Source organism: Hippocampus zosterae, chromosome 10, assembly GCF_025434085.1.
Source record: "Hippocampus zosterae strain Florida chromosome 10, ASM2543408v3, whole genome shotgun sequence".
NCBI classification, from domain to species: Eukaryota; Metazoa; Chordata; class Actinopteri; order Syngnathiformes; family Syngnathidae; genus Hippocampus; species Hippocampus zosterae.
The window spans coordinates 7,799,520-7,812,210 of NC_067460.1; the positions used below are offsets into that span (position 1 = coordinate 7,799,520).

At 41.5% G+C, this 12,691-nt stretch overlaps 1 protein-coding gene across 1 annotated transcript; it reads right to left on the reverse strand.

Moving 5' to 3' along the window:
- Positions 1-10,174: 10,174 nt before the first annotated feature.
- Positions 10,175-12,019, reverse strand: LOC127608526 (general transcription factor II-I repeat domain-containing protein 2-like; the record flags this gene model as incomplete). The annotated part of the gene is given in 2 exon segments (XM_052077644.1): positions 10,175-10,867; positions 10,869-12,019. Coding segments are annotated over 2 exon segments (1,836 nt in total), but the record flags the coding sequence as incomplete, so codon positions are not given.
- Positions 12,020-12,691: the final 672 nt, after the last annotated feature.

The following is a 12,691-nucleotide window of genomic DNA, read 5'->3' on the forward strand; positions in this document are numbered from 1 at the left end:
GCATGTACACGTTTGTTTGTCTAAAAATGACTGCCAAGAATTCAAATAGCAATGAAATAAACCACAAGGAAGTATCATCACTATTCAATAGAAAAGTCAATCAGTATGTGTCAGGTCTGCTTATTGTATATATTGTGCACGCACACACACACACACACACACACACACGCACACACACACACACACACACACACACACACACACACACACACACACACACGCACACACACACACGCACACACACACACACACACACACACACACACACACACACACAGGGGTGGTAGTGCCCTCTGTTGACCGAAGTCGGTTAAACAGCTCAGGTACACACGTTCAAGAGACACACAGTATTGACTACTGTCTGTGAATTAGGATGTACACGCACATACACACACACACACGCACATACACCCACACACACACACACTCACACACACACACACACACACACACATTCCTGCACTTGCTGCACAGTGAGGACCGAGTAAAAAGGCCTACAAAGCGAGGACCACCCTTTCTGCTTGAAAAAGAAATGAAAAAGACACATTTCTAGACACAGGAGGGCGCCCTTAGGCAATACATTCCTTTAGATTAAATAAAACACCAAAGGTTAAGAAAAAGTTTTTAACTAGATAAGTGAGGACCGGGCACTGGCCATGCGTTCTTAATGATTTTGAAGTAGATTAGGTACCGTTCACCTTACTAAACATTTAATGATGTAAATTTATAATCAGATATATTATTTTTAAACAGTTTATCACCATTAACAGGGTACTGTCATTTATTTAGTTTTATTTAGTTCTGATATTTGTGTGTTCAATACGCCACATGTTTGCACTGTGGCTGAGAGGAAAGTATTTTAATCTGTGCTGTACATTACACAGAGAGCATATTTGACAATAAAAGCTGACTTTTTTGATTTATTTATTTTTGACAAACAAAAGTACTCTTATTCAAAACTTACAAGAACACCTGAAAAACCTCAACCTTCAAAACGCACACTAAAAAAACTTGGTGCGCCACAACCTGACACATGAACCCACATATACCCTACCAAATAACTGTGCTTTCAAACTATTTCTTTTCTCCCCTCTCCCTTCATCTATCTCCCCCCTATGTCTCTCCCTCTCTCTATCCTTCATCTTCAAGCTTTTTTCCCAATGACATTTTTTTCTGTCTTTTAATAATTTCATTGTGGACAAAATATTTAATATCTCTCCATGTGCGGTCTTCAAGGTCTGGCGATGCTTCACTACGACACTTAACGCAGTCATCTTTCCTTGGAACTTTCTTTAGTGCTACAAATTTTGAAAGGTGTCGATCAATTGCTGCTCTTTCCTTTGGAGTCCAGGGTCTCTTCCTTTTTTTAGTTTCCAATTCTGGAGGGAAAAAAAGGGGGTCATTAGTGGTTTAGTTGAATATAAACAGACATTCTTGAAGTTGTATTAAAATCTGAACGCTGCCTTGACTGATAACAGGACCAGAATAAAAACTATCAAAAATGCATTGATTCAAAACATGTTTTAGGCATCTAGTTTAAAGCAACTTTGTTGACTTAAAAACACCTCAGCAACAATTTCCCTCAAGGCATGATTCATGAGAGTTATGCTCTCTACATTATTTAACATTTTTCAATATCCTTAAAATTAATGTGGGTTTTTTTGCCTAGTTTCCGCCTTTAATGTCTTGTTTGTCTATGTGGGCCCCCCAATTGGGTGGCAACCAAGGGTGTACTCTAACTACTGCCCAATGACGGCTAGGATAGGCTCCAGCATGCCACCAACTTTTGTTTTCTATTTCTGAAGCCTTCTATTGTGAAGCACATACAGAAAAAACAGTCTTTGCAAGTACAGTGATCCCTCGTTTATCGCGGTAAATGGGGACCGAAACCACCCGCGATAAACGAAAATCCGTTAAGTAGCAACCCCCCCCCCCACCCTCCGTATAGGTATATGAACATGTGTATGAGTATAAATATTTATAAGGCCAAATGTAATGGTATACATGCATGTTTGTAGTAATTAACAGTACTTAATGCTATATACTAATATATTTAAACATGTATAAGTTAGGTTCGGTTAGTGTATAAATAACAAAATTCAGGAAACACAGTCCTGTATATTTTGCTCTATGTGACTCGCTGTTGTTTTGCTGATTTTCACTGCCTCTTGAGGACCTTTTGCAGCATTTTCACTTTTTTTTTTTAATGAATATGTTTGAAAAAATCCATGACACACCGAGGCCGTGATAAATGATAATCCAGCGGCACTGTTGACATTCATTTTTCGAAGCTACAATCAAAGCCTGAACCACTGTGCCGATTTCAGAGCAACATATGTGGTGAATATTATCTAATAAGGTATGCATTACCAGTTTTCCTTGTTTGCAGTGAAATGCATTATTTTACAATCCATTCAAATGTCAGATACCAAATATGTAACCTCTGGTTGCTGACGGTGTATTGCAGGAGTGACCAATCATTTTTGGCACGGGCCACATTGTAGTTATGGTTTCCCTTGGAGGGCCATTATGAATTTTGGGAGACCATATACATATTTAATCACCTCCATACACCACGCATAACATATTGATGGATAACTATTAAAATCAGAATTAAAAAATAATGATTGTTCTTGTGGACTTCATATGACATTTTGAGATTTTGGTTCAGACTTTAGCAAGCCTCATGGAATTTGACATGCTTTATTTGCTTTTGCAGGCCACATAAAATGATGTGGCAGGCCAAATCTGGCCCCTGGGCCTTGACTTTGACACCTGTGGTGTAGTGGTATACTCGCATGACTTGTGTGGGATCAGTTCCTGCTCAGTGATGGTGTGAATGTGAATATTTCTGGCTGCAAACATGATTTCGTTGTCGAGGGGTTCGACTGTATCTCTCTTTGGTCAGATTTTTTTTTTTATTTGGATTCATTTACAATCAGTGTGTTACTGTAACCAAATTACATCATAACCCTGTAAGAGAAATTGCTATACAATAGAAATTGAAGACAATTTTACAACTGAGTAGACCACTTCAACCACTCGTCTTTCCATCTGCAAGTCACAGTGACTTGTGCTGTTTGAGTTTCTTAAATTGTTATACGGATCTATCCAACAGAAATTCATCTTACCAACTTCACTATGTTCTTTTCGAACGGCTGTCTTCTTCTTCCCAAGAGATCGCTGTCCAGTCTTTTTGTCCTCTTCATCTGAGAAAGTTGGCATGTTAGTATAATGGTAATGAAACTTTGAGTTGTGTTGACGATGTGCTGACTCACTGCTGTCTTCAACATCATTGTCGTCATGTGTAAGTGTTGCAATCCTCTTTCGTTTGGTGGCGCTCCCTGATGTTGATGGTTGTTCTTGGCCATGTGTGAAAGATGTGTCATAGACTGTAAATAATAATAATAATATACTATGGGTGAATATGCTTTGATGATACACATTTGTAATTCCTGATATATTGGAATGTACAAAAAACAATCAGGACTTAGAGCAGGGGTGTCAAACATACGGCCGGCGGGCCGTTACCGTCCGACAAGCAGGTTTGATCAGGCCCGGAGGATCATTTAAAAGTGAAAAAAATGCAGAAAAGACATGCGACGAATATTTTTAATAACGTGCAATTCATGGAGTATCCGCTAGGGGACACACTGTTTTTGATCAGAGTAGAAAGACACATTGTTTTGAGAAGAAGACAACAGCAGTCTAAGTCTGAGACGGACGGACCCAAAAAAGCAGATGCTATTAAGGACATTTGAATTAATTATTCTTTATACATTTAATGGCACTCTCTTTAGTTTGTAAGGTGTAGGCAGGGATTAGATTTATAATTTATATGCACAAGGCTTAAAAATTCCTTTCTTCACGAATCTCCTTTAATCTAAAAGTGCATCACTGTATTTTTCAATACCAATTACTTGTTTAGTGCCATTGTACAATCAGTTGCGATGCATAAATGTGAATGATAAAAGTCAATCGCACATTTGTCTAAGGAAATCTAAGGTGCTTCATAAAATGTTTTGTAAAAAGATATGTTCATTAAATTTCTACATTTCCGAATTCTTGTGCTTCTTTATAGCAGAGTACGGTATAATTTTAATGGCTCGGCCCACTTAACATTTACCGAGGCCAATGTGGCCCACAATGTGAAATGAGTTTGACACCCCTGACTTAGAGTAAGAAAAAAAAATCTTACTAATGCCAGGTCTGTAACATGTCACTTGTGCTAATGTTAGAGACTCACCTAATCCATGTCTTCCCAACATTGTCTTTTTTTTCTTGACAGTCTTCTTAACTGTCTTATGGCACACCCCTCCATCTATAAAATAATGTTTTGATAGAATCAAAGTGTTTCCACATGCATCTCAGAAATATGCCAATAATACAGCAAAAGAGGATTCAAGTCGGACAAAAAAACATTACCGCCATATTCACTGCCAGAAACATCACTCATGTCGTCATCAGCGTCATCAGCATAATTTCTTTCTTTAATTGACTGCATCTTCTGTGGCCTTTTGTAGGTGCCTTGTAGCAAGATTATGTTCTCAAATGAAATTCCTTACATCTCAGAAACATAGCAATGGTGCAGTGACAGATGGTCCAAGTCAAACTGAAAATAATACCTGTGTTTTCAGTTGTTAAGTTGGTACTGTTACCGCCTCCATCATCTTCATCATCAGATCTCGTTGCTAAAGCTGAATGTGGCACTTCTCCTTCTGTGAAAGATGACATTTACACCATGTAAATATGGATGGAAGACATTCACTCTTGCTCCGAGAATGAAAGGGTTTTCTCATTTATGCAAATGGTCTGGACACAGAGGAAATGAGAGCTGTCAAGGTAAAGGAATTACTAAACATCCATCCATTTTCCAATGGGAGGTCAGCGGGGGACACCCTGAACAAGTTGCCAGCCAATCACAGGGCACACAGAGACAACCATCTCAAACTCACACCTGGGGACAATTTAGTTTGTTCAATCAGCCTGCCATGCATGTTATTGGAATGTGGGAGGAAACCGAAGCACTTGGAGTAAGCCTACGCAGGTATGTGGTGGGAAAAATAAGCAAACGCCACATAGGAAGACTGAGACCGGAATTGAACCCTGCACCTTTGCACTGTGAGGTCGACATGCTAACCAGCTTTAATCAATTGTAGTTTAACGGTATTAGAACGGTATCGATTGCATGTTATCACCAACTCCCCTTTTGATTAAAAGTTCTGTCTTTGATCATTGTTCGTTACTTTTAATCCACAAGACAGATGTGTGTCAGAACAGCACACGTGTGAGGATAGTGAGAGGCAGCTGCCTGTCAAGTTGCTGCAACATCCCCCCAAATAACTCGACATACATATGTGTGTGCTTTTGTTTGCTTATTGTTATCATTGAAAAAAAGGTTCTGGTTAAAGGTGCCAGAGGCTGGACGGCAAAACTGGGATCAATTGGTATCTAACTAAAAATTGCTGTAACTTAGAAGTGGGTCATTTGGTCAACATTAGGTCTAACATTTGAATGTGATTAATTTGAAATGATTCATTTGAAATTATTCAAGGTTTCTATATTAATTCCAAGCATGAACTCTAAAGACATATATTGGCATTGGCATCCCTCTTCCTGCTATGACTACTAATGTTATTTTTATTACATACCATCTTGAGCTTCCTGTCGTCTCCCTGGATCTGGTGTTCTCTTTTTGCCACCTTTCAGACCTTTGGTTGAGGCGGCTGCATGTGCTCTTCCTTTTGAAATATTCACAGTCAGAAATCAGAAAACATAATTTTACACTAAAATATGAAGGTAAAAGAAAATATGCTGATAAAGACATGCACACTGTCGTGGAAACAAAGACAGAGGGAGAAAAGAATAAATGGAAGGGGATGACTTTAAAAATATATTAATTTACATACCAGTGATAACAGAGTCCAGGGTTTGCAGACTCTTTCCCTTCAGCGACTCTGTCCCACGTTCCATCGCAAACAGTAGTTTGGCAATCTTGGCCACTTGGAAAGTTTTATCGGTCTGCCGATAAAACTCACAATGGACTCTAATGTCGTGTCCCATGAAACGAGCAACTTGCTCGAGTTCCTGATTATTCAGGTCGAGAAGCTGACATAAGGTAGCAACATGCTTCCTTAATTTTGTTGACCTCAACAGTTCTGGATTTTTGGCCTTGCTCTCTTGTGCGTATTTTCTGAGGCAGTCACATCCACGAAGATTGGTGGTAGTGCCAACCCTCGCAAAGAGAAATGGATTCTCCTCAAGTATGCCAACTTCCCTCCGTTTTTCAACCAGGAAGTCAAGGGAAGCTTTCGTTCGTTCAAGGAGGAGGATGGGGACCTTTCTTCCTCTCTTTCCTCGTGTCACCAAACGCGTCAGTCTGAGGCTTAGCTGCTTTTCCACGGGTGTTAGAGTTTCATATATGTCCTTATTAACAGGGCCTGTGTCTCCTTTTAAGTACGTTTCGAGGGTTAAACGTGATGCTTCACCTTCACGCTTCTTATTGAAGACAATTATTTGAGCGAGAAGGCTTTCGCTTAATTTTTTGTATGCAGTGATGCTCACGTGCTCTGTAAGCTCTGCCTTTGCCTCATCCTCAGCTTTCCTCAGGTAATTCTGGAGGGTGACTACATCCTCTGTAAGAGGTACATCATCTTCTTTGCCCCACTTGCGTTGCTCAATTGTACTGTGGGCACTGGTTGACACGTAAGTGGACCAGGAGGTATCTAGCAACTCTTTAAACTTTTTGGCCTTTTTTTCTGCTTTGACATTCGACGTAATCAAGCACTGGCCTATCCAGGCCTCAGTTGCCCCTTTGAGGGAAAACCCAATCTTAACTGCTGTCGACGGCTTGCCATACTCATTCCTGGTTCCATCATAGTTCGCCTCATGCTTGGCTGCTTGAATTGCTGTCTGAAAATATGCTGGATCACACAGGTCTTTCAGACTTTTGACATGCTTGTTAATTTTCTTGGCAGCCAACGCAAACCGTCCCAGTTCTCTCATTTTTTGCGCAATGTATCTGTGCTGAGATTGTTCGCGGCCCTTTTTTGCAAATAACGCATCTCCATAAGCACAAATCATCTCGTCACATCTGAGATGAGATGTTACATGATCCTGTAGCATAGAATGAATGATTGTCTGCACTCCACTGGATGATTCTCCAACTGGAATCAGATGTGAGGATGATTTTTGCACTCTTGCTCTTTTGTTGTTTTGTCTTTCCTCTTTCCGTTCTCGACATGACTTTGCATGTCTCCAGAGTTCGGTCCTCTTGAACATTGCAAAACAGTATTGACATGGTAGGTATTTTTCGATGTCTACCTTTGTAGACGGCTGTTTCCATGTCACAATCTCACCATCTCCTTCTTTTAAAACAGTGAGATTGTGCTGCCAGTCACCCTTATTGCGAAGGCCTTCTAACAATGTCTTCCTTTGTTTGGAACGGACCGGGAAGCTAAATGTATAGGCGACATCACGTTCGTCACTGTGTTTTCTTTCAAGATGTCTGGATATCTTCATTTGAGCCTTTTTGCAGTAAATACAATAGTGAACTTTGTCCCAGACCCTGGCACCATCCTTTTTTGTGCTAGTCTTAATCGTAATCTGCTTCCTTTTTTGGCCATCATTTAACTTCTCCGTTCCTTTCGATTTCATACCTTTTTGTTTTGATTTACATTTTGCCTTGAGGGCCTTAGCTTCATGCAAATCAATGTGGTCCTTTTCTGATCCACTGCTGTTGGACGACCGGGACCCCCTCCCTTCACTGGAAGCTGGTTTGTAGTCATCTCCACTTTGGGCGGATGACACAGACTCCTCCTCTGATGATGATGGTGTTGACCTTGTGGAGAAGGCTCCGGAATGAGGCTCAGCACCAGGCCTCTCTTTGAGAAGAGGTGTATGTTGCCCTGATGTTTGGGCTTTACACATTTGAGCCTACACATCAGGGCAGAAGAGGGAAAAACAGGGAAAATTGTAAATTTTGTAGACAACTGAGATGGTGAAAAAGAGTTTTATGCTAGATCTCGGCAATTCTGTACAAAGTTTATCTGTCTTTGCCAATGTTTTCAACACTTGTCTTCCAAATTGCATTCATGAAAATACGACAATGTTTTGTCGACACACATTTTCACAGGATGGAAAGTAGACCAGATGGAACTAAAACCTCCATTAATAAAACTAAGTATGAGTTAATCAGCATGCATTTTCTTGTCTCATGGAAAAGAGACAAATAATATAATTTATTAAATTAAAAACTGGGCAAACATCTATGGACATTTTAGTTGACGGGCAGAAAAAAAGAGTAAAATGAATATGATTATGTAAATTAACTCAAAATATGATAGTAATAAATAAAATGGTACAGAGTAGTATTTGAACCTATGATGATAAAACTCATGTTGGATACACGCTTCGGATGTTCTGTGAAATTAAGCAACTGGCATTTAAAAACACAGTAAAGCAGCTCGCGTTGGCCTGCAATTCGCCTCATTCATTCGGTATTTAATTTAAAAAATAAAATTTTCTCGAGAAAAAATGGTTTCTGGCTAGACTAAACCTGTCTGGTTTAATATAATACAGCGAGCCACAGCACTGGTTCATTTGTCTGCCCATTTAAATTCGGTATGAGTACAGAAACTAACATTTTCAGTCTCATTCTTGCCGAAATATAAACCACATAAATTCAATGAGACGCGGCCTTGCCGTAACGGCCTGAGCGCAAGCCAAGTGAAAAGTTGCTAAATTGCTGCGTTCGTAGTTTGCCATTGTTTCTTCGTGTAGAAAAAAACATCGTTGATGAAAAACGGCATCACTGCCTCCATTAACCAAATCCATCATGGCCATTAGATTTCATTAGTCTACATAAAGCAGCTTTAAATTAAAATCAATTGACGGCCTAGAGTTTACAGTACGCCGCGAGTAACAAGTCTTTCGGTGCTCAGTACGCAGATTATTACGACGACACTCATATTCGCGGGTACCCGCCTCACGACAAAGAAAGGATGATTACTTACCTGAGTATTCTCATTCTGTCGGTGGTGCTCCCGGTTAGGGGCGAGTCTTCTCTGTGTTTTTTCCATGTCGTCAAAAAGCCAAATGGTGTTGGTTGTCCCGGTATAGAAATATAAATGGCTTGAGCGCGCCGAAAAGTATCGCGTGAAGACGACGGTGCACCAAGCCTTTGAAGCCAACCGCTTCCTAATTGATGCGAGCGGGAAAGCGGGGGGGATGGGCAGAGCAGCAACTTCGGAGCGAAAACTCTACTTAAACATGATTAACCCTTTCATGGTCTTCTCACTTTAACGTTTCATATCAGGGGTGTCAAACTCAAATACACAGTGGGCCAAAACTTGGACAAACTCGCGGGCCAAGATTGATATTTATTGAATTTTTTTCCTTCAGATATAACAATGAACCTGTGCAATTGGACACAAACAACTTTTGCTTAAACACTGAATATGGAACAAGCAAAGCTGAATACTTTATGATGTATAGCTTAATATTGCACACGTGCAAAATTGAATTTCAAATAAAAAAACACATAAATGGCATTTATTCCTTAAATAAGATTTAAATGAAAATTGTATGCCTTTTATTTATGTGCAGCCTTCTGATTTAAATTTCAAAAGTAAACTTTTTCCACAGGCTAATAATAAATTAACTAACAATAATATCCTTCAGGGCGGCCCGGTAGTCCAGTGGTTAGCACGTCGGCTTCACAGTGCAGAGGTACCGGGTTCGATTCCAGCTCCGGCCTCCCTGTGTGGAGTTTGCATGTTCTCCCCGGGCCTGTATGGGTTTTCTCCGGGTGCTCCGGTTTCCTCCCACATTCCAAAAATATGCATGGCAGGCTGATTGAACACTCTAAAATGTCCCTAGGTGTGAGCGTGAATGGTTGTTCGTCTCTGTGTGCCCTGCGATTGGCTGGCAACCGATTCAGGGTGTCCCCCGCCTACTACCCGGAGACGGCTGGGATGGGCTCCAGCACCCCCCGCGAGCCTAGTGAGGATCAAGCGGTACGGAAGATGAATGAATGAATGAATAATATCCTTCAATGAAAGTGCAACCATTCAAGCCCATGCCTTGGAGAAGAAGCAAGAAAGTGCTCAAAGAAAACTTGAAGAATTATTACTCAGTTTACAACACACTGATCTATTCTGAAGTGCTCAAGCCAGATACCTGTCATCTCTTCTTGGATGCCAGTTCATTGATGTCTGGGGTCAGGCTCTGAGCTGAGGAAATCCTTAGGACTGAGCAAAGGTGTTCATCAGTCAGACGTCTCCTGTGAGCTGTTTTGATCATCTTCATCGAGGAGAATAGTTGCTCACATAGATATGTGCTGCCGAACATGGAGAGCATCTGAGCAGCTTGGGTGCGGAGCTGAGGCATTGTGTCAGGGATGAAATGTGTAAACTGTGCAGCACCCACAGCGTCATACTTTGACTTCAGCGTGTCACTACACTGGAGTTCAATCAGCTCCATTTGGAGGTTGGTTGGTGCATTTTCCACATCAACTGCAAACGGATTGCTCAGAAGTTCAAACCTACATTTCTGGACATCACAGTCGGCAAATCGCCGGGCAAACTCAGCACAGAGTGCGCGGAGTTTATCAGCAAACTGTGCACGTGGAAACACGGTGGTTGAGATGTGCATTGAAATGGTTTGGCAGCAGGGAAAATGGCCCAGGTTCCCTTGGAGCATCTGATTCTCCCACAAGCACGGTTTAGTTTTAAAGGCCCTCACTGCAGCGTACATGTCAGTGATGATACGTTCCCTCCCCTGAAGCTGCAGGTTTAGTCCATTGAGATGGCTTGTGATGTCACACAGAAAGGCCAGTTCACACAAAAAGTTTGGCTCATGGATCTCCAGTGTCTTTCCCTTCGCTGTCCAGGATTTGACATATTTCCTCACGCAGCTCAAAATATCGGTTCATTACTTTCCCTCTGCTTAACCATCTCACGTCAGTGTGATACGGCACATCCTCGTATTCTGAACCATATTCCTCGAGAAAAGACTTGAACTGGCGGTGATTCAGACCTTTTGCTCTTATAAAGTTCACTACTCGTGTTACTGAGGTCATAACATGTTCCATCTTTAGGGCTTTGCCACACAGTGATTCTTGATGTATGATGCAGTGGTAAACAGTTAGCTCACCGGCACAGTTTTCCAACCGCATCCTCTCCTGAACTCTGCCCACCAGTCCACTCTTTTGACCGCACATTGCTCATCGCGCCATTGTCGTTAGTCCCACAAGTTTATCCCACGGCAGCTTCATTTCAGTGACACAGGTGGAAACCTCTTCAAATATGTCATTTCCTGTGGTGGTGCCATGCATTGATTTCAATCCCAAACGTTCCTCTGTAACACACATATTTAAGTCCACTCCACGGATGAAGATTGACAGCTCAGCAGTATCACATGTGTCGCTGCTCTCATCCACAGCAAGGGAGAATGCAACAAAATCTTTTCCCTTCTCCATCAGCTGCTCAAATAAGTTGGTGGCAAGTTCACATGAGCAAGCAGCGATTATGTTCCTTCTCAGGCTCACATTTGAAAATGCTTTCTTTTTCTCTGGGCACACGAGATCACAAACTCTCATCATGCACTTTTTCACGAACTCTCCCCCATTGATGGGCCGCGCTGATTTTGCAATTTCTGCCGCCACAATAAAACTAGCCGCTACAACAGGCTCACTTTGCGATGTGGCTTTTTTAAACATAGTCTGTTGGGTCGCCAAACGTCTTTTCATCTCCTCTGCTTTCCATGTCGTGTCCATGTCCTTGCACTTGTCGTGGTGTTTTGTTTCATAGTGTCGTCATATATTGTACTCCTTGTTTATAGCCATGTTGGCTCCACATACAAGACACACAGGTTTGTCTTTTAGAATCATAAAAAGATATTCTGTCTCCCACCTGCCCAGAAAGGTCCTGTTTCCTGCCTTTTTTTCACCATTTTTGGGAGAGGTAGCGCGGTGCCAGTAGTTGCGTGAGGTAGCGATGTATACTATCAACAACAGAGAGAGTGTTCATTGGTCCCGAGGGAGGTGCCAAAACACCAGCTGAGCATTCTGGGATTTGTATTATCAGCGGTACATGCGCTGTATAATACCGGCGGGCCAGCTCTAATAGTAATTTAGTATTGCCTTGCAGGCCAAATATAATTACACAGCGGGCCAAATATGGCCCGCGGGCCAGAGTTTGACACCTATGATATAACACAATCAGAAATTCACACAAATTCTTAAACTACGTAAAGTGTTGTAACAACAGTCTTCTCCGTGTTTTCTCCATGTCGTCAAAAAGCCAAATGGTGTTGGTTGTGCCGGTATAGAAATATAAATGGCTTGAGTGCGCCGAAAAGTATCGTGTGAAGACAACGCTCCTCCAGCCTTTGAAGCCAACCGCTCTTAATTGATGCGAGGGGGAAAGCGGGGGATGGGCAGAGCAGTAACTTCGGAGCGAAAACTCTACTTAAACACGATTAACCCTTTCATGGTCTTCTCACTTTAACGTTTCATAACATAATCAGAAATTCACACAAATTCTTAAACTCCATAAAGTATTGTAAATACAGTCTTCTCCGTGTTTTCTCCATGTTGTCAAAAGGCCAAATGGTGTTGGTTGTCCCGGTATATAAATATAAATGGCTTGAGTGCGCCGAAAAGTATCGTGTGAAGACACCGCTCATCCAG